This window comes from Prionailurus viverrinus, chromosome A3, assembly GCF_022837055.1.
Source record: "Prionailurus viverrinus isolate Anna chromosome A3, UM_Priviv_1.0, whole genome shotgun sequence".
NCBI lineage: Eukaryota > Metazoa > Chordata > Mammalia > Carnivora > Felidae > Prionailurus > Prionailurus viverrinus.
Window position 1 is genome coordinate 89,488,558 of NC_062563.1, and position 27,293 is coordinate 89,515,850.

Consider the following 27,293-nt stretch of genomic DNA (forward strand, 5'->3'; position numbering starts at 1 on the left):
GTCTTAAATCTATTCTCAAGGGAAGGTGCCAATAAATAGGGAAAGAGGATAAAAGGATAGGAAAAAGTTGACACCAGTGGACATATATCATGATTTCAATCTACAACTTTGTATCTAATTAATACCAACCTCAAAAGGATGAAACAGATTTGATTCCAAACTAAAATAATCAAATAATAACAATAATAACAAAAACCCAAAACAACAGGTTGGGTTTTATGTCAGAGTCTACCATTGTAGTGTTTAAGATGTTAGACTACTTTTTCTGCTTAATATTTATTTAAAGGTCACAAGGCAATATAAAGGAATTTCTTAAGGCCTTTTTAAATTAAGTCATTCACTCTCCAGAAATTCTCCATCAATCTATTTTCTGCTCTACAAGAGTGTCATTCTTCTCATTTGATCAAACTCAGGATCAAAGCTAGTGCTGTGGCCTTGTGAAATGATTATAAAATTGTTAACTACAATAGTAAGGGGCAGAAATTCCTCACTAAAAAAGTGAAAAAAAATCTGGACACAGAACACAAAGAAGCAAGGACAGCTTATTAAAATAAAATTAATTGATGTTGATTTTAGTTACAACGACTATTAGCTAGACCATCCTTAAGAATTCTTGACTAAAACGAGGGCCAATTGAGGAAACATTTTCAAGTACAAAATACAAGGAAGATTTAGTGGACAGAGATGTAGACATTTTTAAGTCGAAAAATCCAGAAATTAGCATTGGTATTTGTTTTTCTAAGGAAATTATAAGTACTTATTCTCAAAACCATATTATGAATCATGTTACTAGGCATCCTGGGAGAAACAAAGCCATCTTGGGTAGAATGGCCCAGACTCTGTATCTCGCAGGCAGTTTTACCGTACTATAGAGCCTTCTCACCTTAAAAGTTGTGGTGCCATAGAGCTTGGTGGTGTGGACTGTCTCTGGAAGCACATTAGTGATGTTGGTAATGAATTCTTCCAAGTACTTACAGGACTTCTCCAAGTGTGTCGTATTGATAATAATCTGGACAAGCTAGAAAATAACAAGCACATGTAAGAGTCATTTGACTATTCACCCCACAATGAATACTCAAGAGGAATCTACTGATAGAAGAAAAACAAAAGTCACAATGGCAGCGGCCATCTATATTCTACAAAGGGCTTGTAAGAGCACGGTCTTAGGTTGTACTTCCTCTATGAAGCCTTCCTTGACTTCCCAAAGCATCTTGTATTTCCCCTACTATAAAAGCACTTGTCAGGGGCGCCTGGGTGGCTCAGTCGGTTAAGCGTCCGACTTCAGCCAGGTCACGATCTCGCGGTCCGGGAGTTCGAGCCCCGCGTCGGGCTCTGGGCTGATGGCTCAGAGCCTGGAGCCTGTTTCCGATTCTGTGTCTCCCTCTCTCTCTGCCCCTCCCCCGTTCATGCTCTGTCTCTCTCTGTCCCAAAAATAAATAAAAAAACGTTGAAAAAAAAATTAAAAAAAGCACTTGTCATTCTATTTTAAATGTATATCTTCTGTTTAAGAGATTAGACTAAGAACAAAAACTGCTAGTGTTTAGCACAGTGTCTGGCAATAAATGACTGCTAAATGAATTAAATAAATGAACTCCCACTGAAAGAACAAGAATAACTGAAATGGCAAGAAGTTTCAAAATGAATCATAATGAACACAGAGATGTTGGAATAGACTGCAGTATATTAACAAACTACATTAGTTTCTAGAAGAAATAACATGGACATTACAGTCAGAGAAACAAGTGGATTAACTTCTTTCAAATTAATAATCTGGAGAAAGTTTTTTAACTTCTCTAATGGCTGCTTTTTTATCTGTAAACTGCCAAAAATAATTTCTAACTCACATAGTTACTTTGAGGATTAAGTATCCTTTTGTTAATACTATTTTCCTTTTCCAGCAGGAGAGATCCTTAAAAACGACAGTATTGGTAAGATAAAAAGTCATTTATAAATAACTTTGAGAGGAGGATGAGAAAGAATGGCTCTTACTGTCTGTATAGAATTAAAGTTTGTAAAGTTACTTCACAATTCATTTTCTTACACTGTATTCCCAGCGACCTGGAAAAGTAAGTTAAGTGGGCATAATTATTGCTTCGATTTTACTAAACAGAAACAGAATGAAATGATTTTCTCCAGCTCACATAACCTAAATGGAATTAGGACTCAAATCCAAGTCCTCTACCTTCAAATTATGGATTCATCGAAATGACTTCTGATGTTGCCTTTTAGCATAAGCATAAGATGGCGGGGGGAGGTGCACATTTACCATACATTAGGCTAAAATAATAGTTTCTGGGTCTGTCACCAACTAGACCTTGAAATGCTTTGATTCCACTCTTGTAAAAAATAAGTTTAAACTGAAAAACGGAGAGGTGCCTATCACTTATTCTAACTATGAAAAGTATTGACATTTCGCAGTCTAAAAGAAATTTGAAAAGCAAATGGAATAGAATCTTTTTTTGTCTCTCTTTTCTACATGTTTAACTTTTTGTTTCCACAAGACTGTGTGTGGTGGCAGGGCTGTGGAAGGTAGGGGAAGTTTGGGTGTATAAGGTTATGGATGAACTTAGGTGTACCTTTTAGTCCAGTGAGAGAGTGAGCCGGGGCAGAGTGGGTAGATGACACAAAGGGAAATCAGAACTGAAGATGAAGGTGGGGGGGTAACATACATTTTACAATCAAATGGTACTTCAAAACAATGTTTAAAAGTTGAATTACACCTCAGTAGAAGCCATTGTATTATACTGTGGAATATGACACAAAAATATTAATAGGATTATAATCAGAAAGTACACTCTTATCTCCCCAACAGCAACCAGCACAGGGCTAAAGCACAGTTCATTCTCAAAGAATCCATGTCAAATCATAATGACAATGCTTTCGTAATGGATTGGACTAAGGAAAAAGGTACTCAAGGATCTATTCCCCAAGGATCAGCTGGAAAATGTGAGGGAAATATCTACTTTTGAAACATGAAGACAAAGGGCAGAGACCCAGAGATGCAATTCCAAACAAATGAAATGCTAGGGCAACATTGGGACTTGATCTCTGTATTATTCCCCACAGCCTATCAGACAAGTTCATATTCATCACCCTTCCCTTCATTCTACAGTTTGAATTTGGAGACTCTGAGCCTTGGACACAGATATGATCTCCTACAAAATTACCAAAAACATTAGACTTTTAAGCGTAGAGTGCTCTAGGAAAGAAAACCTACCAAAATAAGCAGTTCATCACCCTCTTCCTTTCAACACGTTTCTCCCTCAAAGAAAGGCTAAAATCGTTTAAAAATTTTTAATTGTCTAAATTAAATCACTCTTCTTCCTGAGTGGGAGGGTGGCTACCGGCAAGGTTGTCTTGATGTATAAGTTAGAAAGTCAGAGAGCTAATTTGGAGAACTGAAGAATTTCTATTTTAAAGTCGGCATTACCTAGAGGGAACATATTCCATCTATCAAAAGAAATCCTAATAATAAGGAGGAATCATGTCATGTTATCGAAATAAAAAATAGTGGCAGTCAAAGAGAAAATTGTCCTGTTTTGCAGGATATTGGCAGTTAAAAAAAAAAAAAGGAGGCGGCTTCACTGGGTACAGTAGTAATTTCCCTTGACTTTTTAAAGATCTGTCAACACAAAAGATCACCATGAATTACATCAACTGGCTGTCAGTCACTTTTGAAATGTTTCATTGCCTAGCACAGAATAGACTATTAAAACACTCTACGATTACATTAGATACCATGTCATTTTCAAAAGGAATATTGTCTGTTCATGAGGCCTAAATGATCTCTACTTCTGAATGACAGCTAACCAAAATCTTTACAAGGGCATTTACAAATGTGAAGCCAGATACTTTAGGGGTAATTCTGAACTTAAGGATGAAATGAAGCAATTTCAGATATCAACTTCCATCAGAGTTTGAGCTCCTTTGATATTTTTAACCCCCACTTCCCACTCTCTTCCATAAATATATCACTGTAACTAGCAATCCAAACTGTCCTTAATATTGTTTCAAGGACATGGTATTAGCAATAGATTAAGTATTGGTTATAGCTTATATAAAGCAGAGTTCTCTGAGGATTGCCTGGAAAAAAAAGAAAGAAAACACTATAAAGCAAACAACCACCTCTCACACATGAATGACATGAGTCACTTAGGTTAAAAACCATTAAGAAGCAGAAAATATTTCTGTCTCTCATTCCCGTAGCAGAGACAATGATGAGGAAAGCACAGAGCAGACTGTGGAAGTCACCTGTTACCTTCTCACATCCTCTGTTTCCCAAAGCAGAGAATTCAGGACACTGAAGCTCCACAAGGACTGACCCAAAGCAAGAAAATGAGAAGTCACCCCACCCTCCACACTGCCAACTGTTGGATTGGCAAGAAGATGAAGAACTAAATAGCGGCCTTGGTTCTCATTCGCAAAAATAAACTCGACCTAAGATTTCAAGGAATTTTTTCTCCATTTCACCCAGCAAAGATAAAAAAAGCTGGTTCGACTACCAGTTTTTTACCATCTCCAAAGCAAATACCTAAAATACTGAAGTACTTGGAGCTAGTGGTTCCAAATTCAAAATCTAGTACAAAGCTTATATTTGACAAGACTTACTTACAAAATAAGTGATATTAGCGATATCAGTGCTGTTAACAACAGGGGATGGCAAAGAGTGATATGTGGGAGATATACAACAGGATAGAGCTACATGGTCATCAATTTAAATGATATTAAAAAGAAAGGTGGAGGGGCGCCTGGGTGGCTCAGTCGGTTAAGCGTCGGACTTCGGCTCAGGTCATAATCTCAAGGTTTGGGAGTTCGAGCCACATGTCGGGCTCTCTGCTGACAGCTCAGAGCTTGGATCCTGCTTCCAGTTCTGTGTCTCCACCTCTCTGCCCCTCCCATGCTCATGCTCTGTCTCTCTCTGCCTCTCAATAATAAATAAATGTTAAAAAAGTAAATAAATAAATAAATAAATAAATAAAAGGTGGAATGCAAAGCATTGGTCATTTATTTGGGTCTCCTGGGGCACTGTTATAAATATAATTTAAATATATATATAAATATTCAATGTGGTTTCACCAATAGGAAATCTTAATTTCTTTAACTTAACCATAGGAACCCACCTACCTATCTTTCTTTTTTCTTTCTTCTCTTCATCAATTAAGAACTCCTCTGTGCCAAGGAATGAGAATACAGCTGTACATAATTACACACACGACAGACAAGGCCCCTGGCCTTGTGGAGATGAGAGTAACCACAAACTCATATAAACATACAGCATAATATCAAGTAGTAATAAGCACGCTGATGGTAGCGCTCAGATAGGTGGTCGAGGAACGGCTCCTTAAGGAAATGACATTTGAGTGGAAACTTAAATAAAGTGAAGTTATATTATTTCTATTATCTACAATAAATACAATTTAATCCAATTTATACATTAAACCTTTCTATCAACTCATTCTTCATAAAGAAGTAAGATGTGTTTTGATTCATCTTAAAATTTTCTTTCAAACGTAACTAATTCTCTGATATTCTGAGATTAATATTAACTGGTGGTTTATTTCCTTCCTCTCCATGGTACTGATGCTTTTAAATTAATGTAGTGCAACAGTAAAGGTTCAGAACAAAGGAAATCTTATTTTAAACGTTATTTCAAATCTTATTTTTAAAAGAAAATTTTGTATTTCAAAACTTGTCTTAAATCTTATTTCCAAACTACTTACTGGTTGTGTGGCCTTAGGCAAAGTTAAGATCTCTCATCATCTTAAAATTGAGATAACAGCATCAATGTCATACCAAAGAAATAATCAATATATTACAAATTATCACATATAAATATTATATAAATGATAAAGTACTGAATGTAATATATACCAAATTCGTGAAAGCTATTATTGATTTGGACTTACTTAACATATCTCCCGTTAAATATGGCTTAAGAAAATCTACAACCATTCTGACTAGTCTCACTTTAATTCCTATCCATTAGCCAGAGTGGGCACTTAATGCTACAAAATAACCACATTATCCAGCACCAACCAATCTCTTTTCCATACCCCCAGATGTACTTTCTCTCTGCTTCAACCCCAACATTTGCTCTGGATCTCTACTTTCAGCTGAAGATCTATCTTTCACTGAGAAAACAGAGCATTTGGAGTATTCCACCACAAAATATGCCCAGCCACCACCATCTGCGTCCACATACACTGAGTCTCATCTGTTACCAGAGATGAACTTTACACCATCTAAAGCCAATCCCTCTGTTTGTGCATTGCAGTCTACATCCTCTCTCCTACTCGAGGGCATTACTCCAAAGATTCCCCCTTTCTCCTACATCGTCAACTTTCTGCTTTCCATTGCAACATTCTCATCAGAAATAACAGGCTATTACATCTCCTGTTAAAAAACAAAACAAGGGGCGCCTGGGTGGCTCAGTCAGTTAAGCGTCCGACTCCAGCTCAGGTCATGATCTCACAGTTTGTGGGTTCAAGCCCCGCATCAGAGTCTGTGCTGAGAGCTTGGAGCCTGGAGCCTGCTTTCGATTCTGTGTCTCCCTCTCTCTCTGCCCTTCGCCCACTCGTGCTCTCTCTTTCTGTCTCAAAAATAAATAAACATTAAAAAAAAAACCTTTTGCTTAATTCACTTAATTAAGTGAATTAATTAGCAATTATCTGCCAATTACCACCTCATTGGCTTACCTTTCTAATAAAATTCCCTGAAAGAGTTGTCTTCTCCTTGCTGTCTCCAAAGTCACTCTTGTCATTCTCACTCTTCTCATACATTAAATTGTGTAATTCAAGTCAACACCTTATTTTAAAATGGTTTTATATTTACAAAATAGTTTCAAAAAGTTCCCAAGTGTGCCACACCCAGTTCTTCCTATTGTTAACATCTTCCATTACTATGGTATATATGCCACAACTAAGCAACCAACATTGGTATATTACTGTTATCTGAGCAACACATTTATTCAGATTTCACTAGTTTCTCCCTAATGTTTTATCTTTTTCAGGATCTCGTCTAAGATACCACATTACATTTAGCTGTCATATCTCCTTAGCCTCTTCTGGTCTGTGACAGTTTCTTAAGACTTTACTTGTTTTTGACGACCCTACAAGTTTTGAGAAGTACTGGTCAGGTATTTTGTAGAATGTCCTTCAGCTTGGGTTTGTTTAATCTTTTTTTCACAGTTAGACTGGGGTCATGGGTTTTGGAAGAAAGATCACAGGTGCCTTCTCATCACATCCTATCAAAGGTACATGCTATCAATATCACTTATCAATGATGATTTTAACCTTGACCACCTGACTGAGGTAGTATCTGCCAGGTTCCTTCACTGTAAAGTAACGTTTTCCCTCCTTCCATACCCTACTTTTTACATGAAGTCATAAGTACAACCTACATACATGCAAGGGGTGGGAGCTAAGTCTCACCTTCTCGAAGGGGTAATATCTATATACGTTATTTGAAACTCTTCTGCACAGGACCCATTCTCTTTTCAACCTGCTCCATCAGAAGCCTTCTATAATCATTCTATTAAAAATGATCTTATTGAGGTCACCGACATACTCCAAGTTGCTAAGTCCCATAGTAATTCTTAATTTTCATCTACCCTGATCTATTATCAGTATTTGTCATAACTGACCACTCCCTCCTTCTTGATACACTTTTTTCATTTGGCTTCCAAGACACCATACTCCTGTTACTGTTATTGTTTTGTTTTCCCTCTAATTCTCTAGTGACTCCTTCTCACTCTCCTCTGTGAGTTTCTCTTTCTCCTGACTCCTTAATAATGGAGTGCCCAAGGGTTCAGTCCTTCATCTTCTCTTCTCCATCTTTACAAATTCCTTTAGTAATATTATCCAATCAAGGGGTTACAAACATTATCTATATTCTCCCAATTTTTCATCTCCAGGTCAAACCTCTTTTTCAAATGCCAAACTCATATATACAACCGCTTATTCAATATCACAAACTGTATATGTAATAAACACTACATATTAAATTTCTCCAAAACCAAATTCCCAATATCCTCTACCCCAACACCAGCTCTACCTAAAGTTTTTGCCATCATAGTGCATAGTATATACAACCTTCTATCTGCTCAAATCAAAACATCATGGAGTTATCTTCAACTCCTTCCTCGCTTTCTCTCTCCCTTCAGATCCAATCATCAGAAAAACATGCTGACTCTAAACTCCAAATCTGGTCACCTGTTACTACTTCCATGGCTACCACCCATGTGGCCATCAAATCTCGCTGCATTACTGTCCTAGCTCCCTAACCAGTCTCCCTGTTTACACCCTGCAGTATTGGGGATACCCAATACAACAATGTGATTCCTTTGAAATATGGCACATAGTACCACTAATCAAATTCCTGCAATGATGACTTCCCTGTTCACTCAAAATAAAAACCAAACACTTTACAGTGGCCCTACCACAAGCCCCTGGCACTTTTGTAATCTAATCTCCTGCTTCTCTCCCCCTTTCTCACTCCACTCTAGCCTTCCTAGCTTCCTTATTGTTCCCTGAACTAACCAGGAACTTAAATATCTTTAGACCTTTGCTCTAACCTCTGCCAAGAAATGCTCTTTGCCCTTAAAACAATAACTCAACATCAAGATGCTACTCTTTTTTTTTAATATATGAAATTTATTGTCAAATTGGTTTCCATACAACACCCACTGCTCATCCCAAAAGATGCCCTCTTTAATGCCCATCACCTCCCCTCCCCTCCCTCCCACCCCCCCATCAACCCTGAGTTTGTTCTCAGTTTTTAAGAGTCTCTTATGCTTTGGCTCTCTCCCACTCTAACCTCTTTTTTTTTTTTCCTTCCCCTCCCCCATGGGTTTCTGTTAAGTTTCTCAGGATCCACATAAGAGTGAAAACATATGGTACCTGTCTTTCTCTGTATGGCTTATTTCACTTAGCATCACACTCTCCAGTTCCATCCATGTTGCTACAAAGGGCCATATTTCATTCTTTCTCATTGCCACGTAGTACTCCATTGTGTATATAAACCACAATTTCTTTATCCATTCATCAGTTGAGGGACATTTAGGCTCTTTCCATAATTTGGCTATTGTTGAGAGTGCTGCTACAAACATTGGGGTACAAGAGCCCCTATGCATCAGTACTCCTGTATCCCTTGGGTAAATTCCTAGCTGGGTCATAGGGTAGGTCTATTTTTAATTTTTTGAGGAACCTCCACACTGTTTTCCAGAGTGGCTGCACCAGTTTGCATTCCCACCAACAGTGCAAGAGGGTTCCCGTTTCTCCACATCCTCGCCAGCATCTATAGTCTCCTGATTTGTTCATTTTGGCCACTCTGACTGGCGTGAGGTGATATCTGAGTGTGGCTTTGATTTGTATTTCCCTGACGAGGAGCGATGTTGAGAAGATGCTACTCTTTTTAATAAGACCAACTTTGAACCTCCACCAGACTCCTGATTTCCTTAACGTGGGTTCCTTCCTTTGTCTTCATCAAATTCACTTCCTTCTATCATACTAGAGGATTTACTATTTATTTTGCTGTTATTTATCACGTTTTCTGCCACTAGAATGTAGGCAAGGATCTCTGTTGTTGTTATTCTTGTTGTTGTTCACTTATTTATCCAAACAGCTTAGATCAGTGCCTGTTAAACACAGTAGGTATGCAATAAATATTATAAAGTCAACAAGCAAGTTATTTATCTTAACAGGACATTTGTTGTAATCTTCTAACTTTTCTTGGTTGAAAAAACTTCACCCCGTACTAAACTTGACAGTCACTGTTTACCTACCCAGACCTCTTTTTCAACAACACCAGGTAACATACATGGAGTATTTACTACATACTGGGTACTGTTCTAAGTACTTCCTATGTTCATTCAATCCCCACAACAACCCTATGAACTACACGCTCCCAAGAACACATTTATTAAGGGAAGAGAACCTAGGCAGAATTGGAACCCAGGCAGTCTGCTTAAGGACACACACTCTTAACCACTGCTCCGCTGACTTTCTTCCCACAGACCTGGAAGAAGCAACCTGAGGAAACCAGCTAGACCTGCTGACTGAACCGGGACAGTCACGTAAGGTCTGAGAGTGCGAAGCATTCAAGTTACAGTAAGCAAGAACTAAAAAGTAATGTTGAGCGGAGTCAATGTGGGGAAGCCAAGAAGCAAGGACAAAAGCAAGAAAACCAGTGTAGGGAGAGGAAAAGATAAAAGGATAGAGCATATAGACAGAAAAAAGAAGAAATGTGGTAACATAAATTCGAACAAGACAGGCAGACAGACATTAGCTTACAGGAACTCTTAAGACGTGAAGGAACTGTCTGACAACCTGAAATAGGGTTCAATTAGTTTTGTGGTTTTATAATACTTCTACTGCTTGAATGGATATGTGCTCGCTGACACAAAATCATCTCTACCTAAACAATTTCCATAGTACTATGGACTTCTTGTAAAAGCCCCTTTGTTATGATCAAATAATTAAATCAATATGGAAATCAGTACATTATAGTAAAAGTGAATTAAGTTTGGGAAAAAAACAACACAGACTTAGGTCTCGTTTCTGTCATTTTGTTAACTATATGACCTCAGGCATCTCGCTGAACTTTAATTACGCTTTCTATAAAATAGGAATAATAACACATGCGTAGCCAGCTTCAAATGTCATTGTACTAAATGAGATGGTATTTGTGAATAGACTATGAAGAATACAAACTGTTCGACAAATGTTACCTAGTACGATGATGCGTGCAGATGTGAACTGACGCTAGTTACCTGTAAAGGAGGATATAATGTCTTTCCAAAGGCGAGCAATATAATTATTCTAAGATTTACTGGTTGGCGATAAAAATCACCGGGTATGTATTTGTCTGTATGTGTACAAACCACCATAAAAGCCAAAATAAATAAATGTGTGTAGATGTTCCTTCATTCATATGCAAGGATATTGATACTGAAAGTACATTATTACCTAGAAAGATCCAATGACTTAGGAATAATATTTAGCATTCACTGAAATAGTGCCAAGAACTAAAATATAGTTCTTTTGATAAGCTTCTACCGCTTCTTCTGTCCTGACCTGATATGTGCAGGGCCCTTGCAAAGGTCAATGGTGTCAGGAAAACTGAAGAACTGAGAAGTTAGGTCTTTCTCTTAAGATGTCACAGTAAATCAATGACATGCACAGTCACAACTAAACTCAAGAGACTTCTGAGGCCAAAGCTGTTTCTATCACACCATGTTCCTTCTAAGCTACCTCTTTAAAATGTTTTAAGAGACTGTTAAATGGCATAAGAAAACCTGTATCAAAAGTTATAATACAGAGATAGTTCAAAAACTAAATAACAGACTTCCTGTCCTACCTGGGATCCACAGAAGGAGAACAGTGCACTGTAACAGAAGGAGGAGGACTTCCTACTTTTCACCCCACTTCATTCCACTTTTCTTTTGCTCAGCCTTCCTGACGATGAAAAGAACTTAACCTATTCTCAGACATAAAGATAATACCTAATATTTCTATACCCAGCAACAGAAAGGAAGCTCTGCAAAATGAGGGAACTGTCCTAAATAATGTCAAATGTAACTTTCTATCATAAAAAAAGTTTGTTATACACAGAACTCAAACACTGCCAAAGTTCCACATTATAATAGTTTAAAATCTTCACCCAGGGAAAGAAGCTAGCACTCCAAAATCAGAAGGAGATGTTCACCTGGCTTCCAGCTGTCTTTACCTATGAGTCAGATTCATTAACCATTTGCTGAATTTCACCATGATCTCTGACAGTGTATATCTGAAAACGTCAATTTTTCCTAGAGCAACGGACTTCCAAACTACACCACCTCTACAAGTAAAACATATGGCCAACAGCCTTTCCCTTTCCCTGTGAAAAAAAATTCCTCCAAGCTCTCACTTTTGGCAATATAATTTCCATAAAATGGCAGGTCGACTCTCCCATGCAATCCTGGGTTTCCAAGAGAAAGGAAACTTCACATCTTTCTAAATTTTAGGACTCCACGCCAACGTGACAAATCTTCAGTTTGCCAAGATACTGTTCGCAACACGTGTGTAATATCCCTTCTTGCTTTGTGAGATTCTGTAAGCTTCCACAGAAATGTGACGATCGCCTTTCTCCCACATTTCCTCAATCCCAGATCCCCAGACTCACATGCTGATAAAGAGTAATTCACCATTCACATACAAGAGGTATCTCAAAACCAAAAGCTGAGTCTAACACAAACCAAGGACTACAAGTGCCAATATCCTTGGCATCCATGATTTACGCACACACATGTGGTTTCATGTTGTATGTTGTATTTGAACTGTCATTCGTTTGGATAGGAACCTGATGTTGACTATATTCTCCAACCAACAGTTTTGTTTTTATATAATTGATGGCAAATAATACAAATGTATCCCAACAACCTCAGAAAGGAAAACCAGTTAGGTACTGAAAATAATGAGAGAGAGAGAGAGAGAGAGAGAGAGAGAGAGAGAGAGAGAAAGAAAGTGACTTTTCAAAATGTAATAAATGTCTCCAAGAGGACAAAAGAAAAAAACAAATGATTTGTTTTACACTTTCACCATTAGGAATCCATCAGTAAGAACATGACGGACCATATAGAAAGTTATAATTAACTTACAAACAGGCCCCAGAGCTTAGGGCATCTGTTCACATATTGCCTTGGCTGCCTCCATTAAGAGCAGCTTTACCTCAGTAAGTCCAATATTCTTCCTTTTAATGACATTCTGCAGAGAGTTGCTCAGAGTCCTGGTTAGCAACAGGTTTGTAGATTTACGAATCATGTCATCGACTTCGGTTGAGCTGAAAAAGAATTATCAAGAGTGAGTCATACCAGGGAGCAGGATTACTCTTGAAACAAACAAGGCACCAGTGGTACTTCTGATGATGTTAATAATAATGATAATGGCAGCAGCGAATAACATTTATTTTGTGCCAGAAATTATTCTAAGTACTTTAATATACTAAAATTCATTTAGTGGTCCTGGGTGGCGTAGTCGGTTAAGCATCCGACCCTTGATTTCAGCTCAGGTCATGATCTCACAGTTCATGAGACTGAGCTCCTCGTCGGGCTTTGTGTTGACAGCATGGAGTCTGCTTGAGATTCTCTCTCTCTGCCCCTCCCCCATTCATGTTCTCTCCCTCTCTCTCTCTCTCTCAAAAATAAACAAACATTTAAAATAAAAAAAATTCATTTAAACTTCACACCAATGATACAAAGTACTTTTATTATTATTTCTACTTTACAGATGAGGAAATGAAGGCACAGAGAAGTTAAGTAACTTCTTCAAGGTCATACAGTAAGTAAACAGCAAAAAAAGGCTTTGAACAAGGCCATCCAGCGCTAAAGCCCATAGCATTTAAACACTATGATAAACTGTCTCTCAGAGCACATAAACAGTTACCCAGCATGATTCCTCATCCTGAAACCATTATTTCTCCCATACTTCCGAGTCCCTTCACAGATTGTTAATATTAATAATTTTCCAACCTGGTCTCTCCGTCGGCTTCCTACCGCTAATTGTGTACAGCTAACTGCTGATAACGACCCCTAAGAAAAGTTACCTCTGTATTGTCTTCTTTCATAGAATGTCTGTTTAGCTCTGATTCCAAAATAAGTGTTTTAGGCTGGTAGTTTAATAATGCATAAATGTCTTGTAATCCTTACTATCCCAAAAATGACGAATGAAGACATTTTCCTTTTTTGAATTTATTCCCTCATTTTTAATCCAGTGAACATTATTAAGCCCTTATTGTGTGGTGTTGTTTTTTTTTTTTCAGGTAAACTCACAACCCCGAAATCAAGAGTTGCATGCTCTAACAATTGAGCCACGAGGCACCCCAATAATGGCATTTTCTATACAGTAAAGGAAACTAAACATAAAGAAAATGATTCAATACCTATCTATATTTATATGCAAAGTTTGAAAAAGAAAAACAGTCCTGCAACCAATAAACTAAATTCTAGACCTATACATCCTCCATGAGCCCCTGAAAGTATAACCCAAGATGACTTTCTATAAAAGATATGCTTTTATTTTTTTTATTTTATTTTTTATTTTTTTTTTAACGTTTATTTCTTTTTGAGAAAGAGAGAGACAGAGCATGAACGGGGGAGGGTCAGAGAGAGGGAGACACAGAATCTGAAACAGGCTCCAGGTTCTGGGCTGTCAGCACAGAGCCCGACGCGGGGCTCGAACTCACGGACTGAGAGATCATGACCTGAGCCGAAGTCGGCCATTTAACCGACTGAGCCACCCAGGCGCCCCAAAAGATATGCTTTTAAGACAAATATTTCTTCAATGATAAGGTTAATGTTATAGAAATTCTAGTTTATAAACATCAAGAAATAACTGTAAATAGAGATTTGTGAGTTCTTTGTAAATTTATTGCTTGTGGATGATGGTCACAAATTTAATCTCATCCATTTCTCTTTCTAGAGAAGAAAATCAGAGGCTTAGTATAGTCAGATTAAAAATCTTACAATTCTAAATATATAGGCAAGGTATATTATCAGGCTATGTGGAAAACAGAAAAATATCAAAACTAAATATGACTACAGAATGCAAGGACATAATCAGGAAGAAATGATACATCAAAATATTTTCACAACGTCCACGTAAGGATACATTTAATTGACCAATACCCTCTGGCCCACTGCTAACCTTTCCAAAATTATTACTGAACTGAAATACTTCATTCCACAAATATATGAGGTGCTGGGCATTATGTGGGTAGAATAATGAGATCAAAATGGTGAATGAACAAAACAGTCATGGCTCCTGCTTTCATATATTAAACTAATAATTATACCAGGTCAATTGTAATATGAGCTACAAATAAGTATAGGTTGCTATAAAAATTATTAACACAGGTATCTAAAGAATCTGGTGCCCCTGATATTAATCACTCTCATGATATCCTGTACTTATTACATATCTCTATTATGGTTTAAGAAGACTGGGGCGCCTGGGTGGCTCAGTCAGATCAGCACCTGACTTCGGCTCAGGTCATGATCTCATAGTTAGTGAGTTCAAGCCTTGCGTTGGGCTCTGCACTGACAGCTTAGAGCCTGAAGCATGCTTCAGATTCTGTATCTCCCTCTCTCTCTGCCCCTCCCCCACTTGTGTTCTCTCTCTCTCTCTCTCTCTCTCTCTCTCTCTGTCATTCTCTCTGATAAATAAACATTACAAAAAAAAAGAAGATCTAGCAGAAGTTCCACATTCGGATGTGATATAGAAGATTAAGAAAGACCACCGCTATCTTCATCACAACAAAAAAGTCAGGTCTAATCTAAAAGCTATATTTTCCTTCAATGTCCACAAAGTATAATTAGCACACATACATAAATGTATACCTGAATTGCACACCATGACAAGCCTTTGAAAGGTGACCAAAGGGTAGCAGTCACTTTCATACCTGAGGCCATTTGCTACTCTGGGTACAGATGGATACAAGACTGAAATAGTCAGAGGCTGAAAGGCTTTGGTGAGATGGAGAGAAATTAGCCAAACCATTGACAGTATGGGCTGCTATGACAGTTTGGAATCCTGCAGAACCCCGAAGCAAAAATAAATGAACTGATGCAATAATTCTCCCCTACAAGAATTCTGCTCCATAAGAAATGGTGAGGGGGGTGCCTGAGTGGCTTGGTCAGTTGCGCTTCTGACTCTTGATTTCAGCTCAGGTCATTATCTCATAATTGTGAGATCCAGGCCCCTATCGGCTTCACACTGAGCATGGATCCTGCTTGGGATTCTCTCTCTCCTTCTCTGTCTCCGCCCCTCCTGCACTCAATCTCCACCCCTCCCCCAAAAAATAAATAAGCAGTTATAAAAAGAAAAGAAAAGAAAGAAAGAAAGAAAGAAAGAAAGGAAGGAAGAAAGAAAGAAAGAAAGAAAGAAACGGTGAAGACAATGCTAGAAAACAGAGACAGATCTTGCAAATTCTGCAAGGGGTTTTGTTTTCAGGGCTACAGAAACTCAATCCAAAAAGGAGAAGAAACTAATGATGAAACCAGCCCAGCTCGAATCCTGTTAAGATCAGAGATAAGCTCCTGGATAAAAGTTCTGGAATTTTAGAGTTGGTCTTCTGGACAAAGAGATTCTGCAGTATCATTTGAAATCAGAAGTAATTTGAAACTAATTAAAACTGAGACTCACATTCAGCTCACGCAAGAAATCTGAATGATCTATCAAGCAACTAGGAGTTGCAGAAGAAGAAAAAGAATGAGAAAGGAGGCATATTGAAAGACATACTGGCAAAATCATCTCCAAACGTGACAAAATATTTCAACCCACATATCCAAGAGCTTTAGTACCTCCCACACAAAATGAACACACACATTTAACAACATCAGAGTCATGGGGTGCCTGGGTGATTGAGTCAGTCAAGCGTCCAACTTTGGCTCATGTCATGCTCTCACAGTTGGTGAGTTCGGCCCCCGCATCAGGCTCTGTGCTGACAGCTCAGAGCCTAAAGTCTGCTTCATATTCTGTGTCTCCCTCTCTCTCTGTCCCTCCCCCGCTTAGACTCTGTCTCTCTCTCTCTCAGAAATAATAAGGAATAAGGTTTAAAAAAAAGAATATTAGATCAAATTGTACAGTCCAAAGATAAAAAGAACATCTTAAAAACAACCATGGAAAGAAGACAATACATTCAGAGGAACAAGAATAATAATGGCTTATTTCTCTTCAGAAAACAATGGAGGCAGACAGTGGTATGACATCTTTAGACTATCAACCTAGAAGTCCATGTCTTAGAAAATATATTTTGAAAACACAGGTGATACGGGGCGCCTGGGTGGCGCAGTCGGTTAAGCGTCCGACTTCAGCCAGGTCACGATCTCGCGGTCCGGGAGTTCGAGCCCCGCGTCGGGCTCTGGGCTGATGGCTCAGAGCCTGGAGCCTGTTTCCGATTCTGTGTCTCCCTCTCTCTCTGCCCCTCCCCCGTTCATGCTCTGTCTCTCTCTGTCCCAAAAATAAATAAACGTTGAAAAAAATATAAAAAAAAAAAAAAAAAAGAAAACACAGGTGATAAAAATACTTTTAGGATAATTTTAAAATTATTTTAAAGTATTTTAGAAATATTTTTAAAAGCCAAGAAAATGCCACACCAGCAGATATACCCTAAGGAAATGCTGAAAGAAAATTTTTCATGCTGAAGGAAGATGATGCCAAAGGGCAACCTCGATATGTAGAAAAGAATGAGAAGGCCTGAAAATGGTTAACTATGTAGTGGGTAAAAATAATACAATTTTTTTTCTTGAACTTTAAAATATTATTAAATGTTCAAACACACAATAAACTATTTTAGGGTTAAAACAGGTGTATAAGTGAAATATGTGGCAACAACATCAAAAAAAAAAAAAGGAGAGAAGATAAACTATTTTACGCTGTGGTAAGATTCTTATATTACATACAAAATGATATATTATTCTGGGTAAACTGTGATACATCAACAATGTACACTGTAGTCCCCACAGCAACCACACAAACAAACAATTGGGGGGAAAAAGCTATACTCAAGTAAAGCCAGTAGGGAAATAAATCACAATACTAAAAAAATTCGGTCAAGAAGAAGGAAGGAAAACATGAAAAGATGAGCAAAAAATGAAGGAGACAAACAGAAAAACAATAGCCAGCATGCAGGCTTAAATTCAACCACATCACTAAATTCATTAAGGTACACTCCAATTACACAGATTGTATCAAGAGCCAAGAAGCACCTATTTGTTGATTCAAAATGACACATTTTAAAATAAAGACACATGCCCAGATCTTATTTTCAAGATACCACTCAACACTAAAGGGAAGTGGGCCCTTGGAGAAATCAATGATACCATGGTTAAGTAAGGAACTGTCCCAAAATGTGACAGGAATGCACCAACAAGGCATAGGAGCTAGTCTGAAAGGTTAACACTCCCTACATCTGGGACAGTCTGGCATCAAAAGGAATGAAGATAGTAAAGGAATGAACCAATTGAATTAAGAATCCGTGTGTTTTAGCTCATGATAGATGATAAACAGGTAGACAGACAGACAAACAGACAGATAGAAGATCGATAGCAAGGAAGAACCCCTTAAAATAGAATGCCAAGTAATATTTATACAAGGAATTGAAAAAATCAAAATTAATTAAAAATCATAAACCAGTAATTATCAGAGTAAAAACTGATTCAGACAAGAATTATTTTTTTTATTAAAACAAATTTTTTTAGCATTGATTTTTGAGAGAAAGAGACAGAGTGGGAGTAGCAGAGGGGCAGAGAGAGAGGGAGACACAGAATTGGAAGCAGGCTCCAGACTCTGAGCTGTCAGCACAGAGCCAGATGCGGGGCTTGCACTCAGGAGCAGTGAGATCGTGACCTAAACTGAAGTCAGATGCCCAGCTGACTGAGCCACCCAGGCACGCCTCCAGGCAAGAATGGATACGGTAAGAGGGAGAAAGGTGAAGAACATCTGACAACTAACAGAATACATAGTCTCAAAGTATTTCAACAAAAATACAAACATAACTTATTATAAAAAGAAAATGATAATTATAGAGGGAGAACACACAATATGTTAACCAAGTAATCAAAATTAATATAAACCATAGGACTTATAATATTATACACACACACACACAGATACATATAGAGGGAGAAACAACTAGGGAGGGAAGGAGGGAGAAAGAGAGAGACAGATGGGGGGAGAGAAGGAGTAACAAAGCAAACACACAAAAAATGGTACTTTACTACGTAAAGTGGTAAATATGTTAATTAAAAGTAATTGTATTGTTTCTTAATGTATGTGTATATTAAATCACCACACTTCTTTGCCTTAAAAAAATCATGTTGTACAACCTAAAAAAAAAAAAAAAAACAAAAAAAAAACGAGCAACTAAAAACAAAGGAAAAAAAATTAGTTTTAACCATTCCCAAAGCCCTTTATTTCATCATTTATCTCTTCATGTGTATAAGTTTCTACCCTGTATACTCCTTCTATGTAAAGAATTTCCTTTTATTTTATGTCTGCAGAAAGACTACACACGTCTGTTGGCAATTAATTATCTCAGCTTTTGTTTGGCTAAAAAAAATTCACTTTATTTCTGAAAGTTGTTCTGTTGTCTATAGAAATCTTGCTTGATTTGTTTTTCTGATTACTTCAAGCATGTGGCTCCACTGTCTCTGGCTTGCATAGTTTTGGACAAGTCTCCTGTAATGCTTTTCATTACACCTACATATAGCATCTTTTTTTTTTTCTAAATGTCTTTAAGGCATTATGTTAATTTTTATGTTCACTTATTTGAAAATGATGTGCTTAAGTATTTTTCTTTGCTTGCTTTGTTGCTATTGCTTTGCTGTTTATCTTAATGAGGTTCTCAAAATCTGGAGTCTCTGGTTTGATGTCTTTTATTATTTTTGGAATACTCTTAGCTATTATCTCTTAAAATATTTTCCCCCTGTTCTCTTTATCTTCTTCTTGGCCCCTCAATTATACTGTTTGTAACTGCCCCACAGATCTTGGGCACTTTATTTCTTTCACCTTTTTTTCTCTTTGTGTGTCAGTTTGGGAAACTTTCATTGACCTATCTTCAAGTTCCCTGACTTCTTACTTCAGCTGTGGCAAGTCTACTGATGAGCCTCTCAAAGGAAGTCTTCATCTCTTAAAAACAGTTTCTTATTTCAAGTATTTTCATTTGACTCTTTCTAAAAATGTCTGTTTCTCTACCGAAAGTCCCTATCTAGTCATGTATGTGGTATTTTAAAGTCTCTAACTTTAAAAGTTCTATCATCTGGGTCATCAGAGTCTGGTTTGTTGACTTCATTGTCCCTTGACAATAGAGTTTGTTTTTAATTGCTTGTTTGCATGTCTCACATTTTTTATTGAAGATTGGATTTCATATGTAAGACATTAGAATCTGAGGTAACAGTATTTATACTTGGAAATGACCATGTTCTCCTCCTGTTGGGCCATTTGCATAAGCAGGAGTTGAGCTGGGTTTGGGTTTTGTTGTTCACATGGTTATCTTCAGTGCGTCACAGATTTCAAATTCTCCTAATAATTGCATGGGACTGGTGTGGGTGCTGGAATCCCAAAGGGTTTTTCATAAAGTTTCTGTACCACCCACAGCTCTCAGTTATACCTGTGTGCCTACGATACAGAATGGATCTTTCTCTACATTCTTGCCCATCAATCAGTGCTAGATTGCAGCCACTTGTTATTTAGTTGCTGCGAAACTATTAATGGAGACCAATGGACTTTCTCTGTTGTCCTGGCCAGCTTCAGTCTTGGGTAGGCCCTGTGTGCCCAGTTCTCAGAAGCAGAGCTTGCTCAACATCCCTGCCATCCTTTTAGTGGCAGCCAACTCCGCTTTATATCTCCAGTGGGTCTACCACAGTTTTCTGCCCTCCCCCAGTGTTAGAAGACCTTTAATAGTATCGGTATGATCCTAGGCACAGACTGTTTTCTGCCTTTGTTCCAGGGGTAAAAGGATGTTTTTCCTTCAGTGCTTCCTGTACAAAGAATGGGTCTTTTCCTGTACCCTGCAGAGAGACAGAGTTTGCTGTCCTTACTCCCGTGATGCAGTTCTTGATCTGTGTAAGTGAAGGGTCCAAACCATGGGGGTGGGGCTTCATGCCTTTCTCACAGCAATGGCTGATCCCCTTTCTACACACCTGCAATATCATGGAGGGTTCTTTCTGCTCTCTTATTCAACCCCCAATCTTTCTCAAGGGCACCCAGTAGAGGTCCATGGAAAAGAACATATAATGGAATGTTCTGGATCTCGGACTCACAACTAGAGGTTCCTTACTAACATGCCAGTTCCAACTAAGGTTTTAGCAATCCTAAGGCTTTGATTGATTTCCTCCTTCTCACTTGTATAGTATCTATACCTTTCTTTCTTGATCTGCCATAGGTACGGGAATCTGTGCATCATGTTACTCTCCTTAGAGGGGCCAGCCTCATCTTAGATTTCAGGGCAGTTGGTCACCCTGAAACTTCAGCTGTCTGATGGGTTCCAAAAAAAGTTTTCATTTTGTAGTTTAAATTGTTTTGTTTGTTTTGTTCATTGTTAAGGAGGAAGCAATACTCTTTCCAGCTTTCTATATTGTAAACAGAAGTATCGCACAGTAATTTGCTTTAAAAAAAAAAAAGTCCTATGCATGTGCATGTATTCACATGCAAGAACGACTAAAAGAAAAAGATTTCCCATATATAAAGAGTGGTTATCACTATGTGTTAAAATTTTGAGTCTTTCAAATTTTTTCTTCTTTGGACTATTCTCTATCTCCTAAATTCTTTACATAGATCTAATTTTATAACTTAAAAGAATCTGTGTGTGTGTGTGTGTGTGTGTGTGTGTGTGTGTGTGTTCTACTTTTTAAGTCCAGCGCAAGTGCTAGAACATTATTTTACCAAAGAAATGCCATTTATTTGCTTACTTTTAAAAGAATTTTCTTTCAAACAGAGTTTTGAGTCCTCAGAATTCATATAATTCAATATTTCTCGTGTTATTCAGCATCCTCTGTCCAATGTAAAAGGGAAAATTCTTATAAGAAAAAGAGTTTGACGTAAGAGAATAATTATCCTTAAGCCTTCATAAAAATGTCAGTACAGCAGTTTTTCTTATTTTAAGAGTCTTGTGTTTAAGAGAACTAATTGTTTTTATACATATTATTTTTTTAATATTTATTTATTTATTTTTAGAGAGAAAGAAAGAGAGAGCATGCATGCACATGCATGAGTGGGGGAGGGCCAGAGAAAGAGAGGGAGAATCCCAAGTAGCTCTGCACTGTCAGCACAGAGCCTAACACAGGGCTCAACCCCATGAACCTTGAGATCATGACCTGAGCCGAAATCAAGAGTCAGATGCTTAACCAACTGTGCCACCCAGGTGCCCCTATATGTTATCTTATATCCCATATTAGACAGCTATGATTGTCAAAGTGGTCTCTGTCACTCCAAGTTAGAAGGTAAATATAGCCTAGAAAATAAGGTAAATGTAAACCAAAGAATAAAGGCACCTGTAAAATCTTCCCAAATTGAATTTTTTTTAAATTATTTTAGAGGTAGAGAGAATGCAAGTGGGGTAGAGGGGCAGAGGGAGAGAAAGAGAGAATCCCAAACAGGCTCCATGCTCAGCACTGAGCCTGACATGGGGTTCAATCCCATGACCCAGGGATCATGACCTGAGCCAAAATCAAGAGTGGAATGCTCAACTGACCGCACCACCCAGGCACCCCTGAATATTTATTTTTAATTGTCAATGTTAAACATAACAAAGGTAGTTTTCAGGCAAAAACTTGATATATTCAAGCAAGAAAAAAGACTTTTGAACAATTTACTCAACATTATCCCTTTATCATATTGCCTTTCCTCCAAAACAGGATAGAAAGAGTCATGATGCAATGAACTTGTAATATTTTTTATATGGTAACATACGTATCAGTACCCTAGAGATCACTCTCAGTTATTAAGTCATTTGGTGGTAGTGGTAGAGAGGGTGGGCCCTAAGGGGTAAACAACTTTTGGTTTATAACTTCCAAAGATAATCTCATTTCCATGAAATCAACCTCATTTTCAGAGAAAAGAACAAATGAACTCTACAAACCATGCTTCATTTTTTTTTTTTTTTTTTTATTTTTTTTTATCTTTTTTTTTTTTTTTTTTTTAAATTTTTTTTTTTTTTTTTTCAACGTTTTTTTATTTATTTTTGGGACAGAGAGAGACAGAGCATGAACGGGGGAGGGGCAGAGAGAGAGGGAGACACAGAATCGGAAGCAGGCTCCAGGCTCTGAGCCATCAGCCCAGAGCCTGACGCGGGGCTCGAACTCACGGACCGCGAGATCGTGACCTGGCTGAAGTCGGACGCTTAACCGACTGCGCCACCCAGGCGCCCCGCTTCATTTTTTAATTAGTAAGAATGATTATCAAACAAGTTACTCAAACTATTTTCCAATTATATTTACTTTCAGAATTCCCTGGCATGCCATACATTCCATCCACTCATTCTTTTTTGTTGTTGTTGTTTCTTAATTGACTGAGCTGGTGCAGGAGATGTTGTGCTGAACAAAACATTAAATGTTTCTACCCTTCAAGAGGCCTTTTCTAACATCCTTAATTTGTCTCAACATTTGGCTCCTATGTTGATGCTCTGTCTCTCCGTGATAGCGCTTATCACCAATCGTTCAGTTCCTCAGATTACACACTCCTTGAAGACAGGAACTGTATTTTCAGCATCTTAATGTCCTCACTACCAAGTACAATCCGACAAATGACAGATTACCTATAACGTGAGGTGAATAAACCAGCAAATAAACAAAGGAGCCTACAGGCTAACACATAGATAAAAGGAGCCTACAGAAACACCACAGATACAAGGAGAGCAATCAAATCTATGAGCAGCTTTGATCAACAGTATTCATAAGGTACAGAAAGAGCACAAAGGAGTCAGTAGATCAACTCCATTAGGGATGGAGGTGGTCAGAAAGCCTCCATTCATTAAAGGCTTATAATGAGCCTTGAAGGATGGTAGAAGACAGGAGCAAAAACACGGAAAAAGTGATTTTAAGTAGAGATAGAGTCAGGAGAAAAGTCAAGTCTAAAATAGCATCTTATGATCAGAAAATACCAAATAGGTTGTTAGGACTGAAGCACGGACTGACACGGAAATTAGCATGGGATATGAGCCAGGAAGGCTACAAGGGAGACTAGGTCAAGGGGTGAGGGAGCAGGCAGATAGAGAAGTACATCAGGTTAGAGTTTGAACTTTATGCTGTAGGCCATGAAGAATCCTTGGAAAGGTGAGCATGTAAAGTTAAATGATAAGATTTGATTGTAGAAAAATTACTCTAGGGAACATACAGAATAGAATGAGGAGAAAGGGTAGATGGTTGGGAAAGCAAAGTCAGACAAATAAGAACAATTAGGAGACTATTAAAATGGCCCAAGTCAATTATAACTACAATGTGAATGAAAGCAGCCACACTGGGAAGAGAGAACTTTAAAGAAAAAAGAACTGAAAACAAACAAACACCAATCAATATAATTTTGTCACCAACTGGATTTCCAGAGGCTCATTTACAAATGAGCCATTTGTTAAATGGGAATAATTAACACTTACCTGCAAGAAACATTATGACAATTATCTGAGATTATGCATGTAAAATACTAACACAGTGAGGCCAAAGTGTAAGAATTCTAAACACTGCAGTAATTGTTTTGTTGAGGCTGATGCTGATCAGATTTGAATCCTGGCTTAAACACTTAATCTTGTGTGACCTTGATAAAGTTATTTAACCTCTCTCGGCCTCACTTTCTTCCTCTGAAAAATGGGTTACACTTTCTAGGACCTCATAGATTAGTACTATTTTGAATATTACAGACATTTTTAATACATTTGTAAAGTGTTTACAAAAATTAGACCAATGCTTAAAACTTTGTTTTTAATAAAAAGTTATTAATAGAAAATAAGGAGTTGGAATGATTCTTAGATTTCTGGCTTGGGTGAATGGTGGTATCATTCACTGAGGGGAGAGGACTCCTTTGAAAGCCAATCATGATGATTATTCTCCCTCAAATTCTTTAAGATGAATTAAGCGGTCTTCTAGGTGTTCTGCAAGTAAATTAAACATATTTCTACACTCGCCATCGTATATTTTCATGCCTAATATCCTCAGTAGATACTGACAATATCTGGGGGCAAAGAACTGTGTCTTTTACTTCTGCAGTCTCAGTAAACAGGATGTATCTGCTACATAAATAGGCTCAGAACATGTTAGTCAAATAATTTAAAGGAGATATGGATACCTTTAACAAGTCCAGAGGATATTTGGAAAGAAGGATATTTCCAAAGGATTTTATTTGCTACTCCCCTAGTGGCCTTAAAATTTCATCAAGTAGAATGTAAAAATTAATATACTATTTTCCAGTAAATTCTTACTAATAAAAAATGTTGAAATGCAAATTTATAATGAAAATAGAAAATAAGCTAAGTAATATAAGCAAAACATTATTCACAAGTTTCCAACTTTCACTTTTACCATGATTTTATCAATAGAGCAGTACTGTGCTGTGAAGGGCTAATATTACGACTTTCATAATCAGCTGAAAAGAGTATCCAAAGGTTTTCAGAATATTTCTGCACATAAGACTCCCAGTCTCAGTATCTGCAGCATTTCCACTGTTTCAGACATACCTTAGGTGAAGATCTTCTGAAAACTTCAGGCAGGCATAGATAAATTCCTTAATTTGGTTGTAAACTTTTGGCACAAATTCAGAGAAAGGAAACTTTTTTGGAAATGGCTGCTGTAAATGCAAAGAATTAGTGAAAGTAAGTCACAAACTAACATATGCTGAAGATACTTAGAAATTAATTAAAATGCAAAAGGAATTTTCTTCCACATTGCAAAGTGTCTATTTAACAACCTCAAATTTAAGAAAGTGTTTCCAAAAGTTTCTTGACACGAAAAAAATAAGCTATAAATTTAACTAAATAATAATTCAAATGTCTTTCCACACATGAAGGGATAAAAAAAAAACTGTGGTAAATACCCAACAATAAAAAGGAATGAATTATTGCTACACATACCAACTTAGACACATCTCAAAAGCATCACGCTGAGTGAAAGAAGCCAGCCTCAAAAGGTTACCTACTGTACGATTCCATTTATATGACAATCTGGAAAAGGCAAAAGTAGATAGACAGCAACCAGATTGGTTGCCAAAGTCTGGGGGTTAGGGTTGGGAGAAACTGATTTAAAAAGGAGCAGCACGAGACACCTGGGTAGCTCAGTGGGTTAAGTGTCTGACTTTGGCTCAGGTCATGATCTCACGATCCATGGGTTTGAACCCTGCATGGGCCTCTGTGCTGACAACTCAGAGCCCAGAGCCTGCTTCAGATTCTGTGTCTCCCCTCTTTCTGCTCCTACCCAGCTGGCGTTCAGTCCCTCTTTCTTTCTTCTTTCTCTCTCTCTCTCTCAAAAAATAAACATTAAGAAAAAAACATCTAATAAAAAAATAAAAAGGAGCAGCATGAGGGAATTTGGGGGGATGATGGAACTATTTTGGTATCATTATTATGGCAGTACATATATGACTCAATGCACTGTTGAATTATATACCAATAGAATTATATATTATATAGCACAGGGTAATTTTTACTGTATGTGTGGGGGAGAAAATGTCCTAAGAGTATGATAACAGTAAGTATTTCAAAGTATAAACCAAATTGGAACATGCCCAGCAATACCCTTAACACTTCGACCCCGAAATCATATACTGATTTTCAAACAGGAACTTCTGTTCTTTTAAGCCCCAAAATCGTTCTCTGGGGGTGTTCTAGAGCTCTAATGCACTGAGTTGGAGGTAATGCCTTCAATGAAGCTGATAAAATGAAAGCTTTGAGAGTATGCCAAATCAAACAGAGAATTTTATTTTACAGTATTCCTCACCTTTTCCAGCTCTATGTCTTGGAATGGGAACTGTCCTACCACCTTTTTATACATCTCTTCACTTGTTACTGGTATAGGGCTGTAGTTGTCAGAATCAAGTATGTTTCTAGAAATAAAATGAAGGAAGGGTGGGCTGGTTAATCACTGTAGTGATTACAAGTAATTTTCAGGTAAACTCAAACAGTTGTGTATACAAACCACCAAAACGAATGTTTTCTACTTCCTATTCTATTCCTCTACAATGAAACTATTCATTGCAGGTAAAAATACCTTTGACAGAAGACAGAAAGAAAACTACTCTGAAACAGAGGGAACACAATTATGAACATGATCTCACAGTATTTGAGATTTACAGAGGAGACAAAATTTTACAGCAACATGTAGAAGCTGTAAGGCAAATGGGTAGTAAAAACAAAAGGATGTGTGTGCTCCAGAAAAAAGCAAAGAGGTTTCATTTGTTTTGTTTTGTTTAAAAAAAAAATACATTTGATTATGTTATTTAATCCTGTATTAGTTCTGTTCTAACTTTCAAAACTGGCAGATGAAGAAAAGTAACGTCTATGATAAACCCAAATTATGTTCATTTACTTCATCTCTTATTCTGTATTAAAGATGAACTTGAACTTCATCCAGAGGAACTGACTCCTTAACTAGACTGGAGTTTCTCTAAAAGCATAGACCAAACTACGAAAATCAAAACCAAATTTACTAAAGGGATCAGATCAGACACTTTTAAGACCATGGATATATCATGTTATGAATTTTCAAGGTTCGTAGAGACATAATCCTCCCCTAAATACAATTGTACCATTAGTAATATTAAAGGAAAAATGTAGTATCT

The 27,293-nt window shown here is 37.5% G+C and overlaps 1 protein-coding gene across 8 annotated transcripts in view; it reads right to left on the reverse strand.

The window, feature by feature from the left end:
* EXOC6B (exocyst complex component 6B) overlaps positions 1 to 27,293 on the reverse strand; it is a 616,143-nt gene that overhangs the window by 262,665 nt on the left and 326,185 nt on the right. For all 8 annotated transcript variants that reach the window (XR_007150805.1, XM_047852190.1, XM_047852194.1 and 5 more), the window contains 4 exons: positions 26,453 to 26,558; positions 25,198 to 25,307; positions 12,705 to 12,816; positions 884 to 1,018 (listed from right to left, as the gene is read on the reverse strand). Coding sequence is in view for 7 of the 8 variants with exons in the window: in XM_047852190.1 (XP_047708146.1) it covers positions 884 to 1,018; positions 12,705 to 12,816; positions 25,198 to 25,307; positions 26,453 to 26,558 (463 nt within the window). In the remaining variant the exon portion in view is untranslated. The remainder of the gene's footprint in view (positions 1 to 883; positions 1,019 to 12,704; positions 12,817 to 25,197; positions 25,308 to 26,452; positions 26,559 to 27,293) is intronic.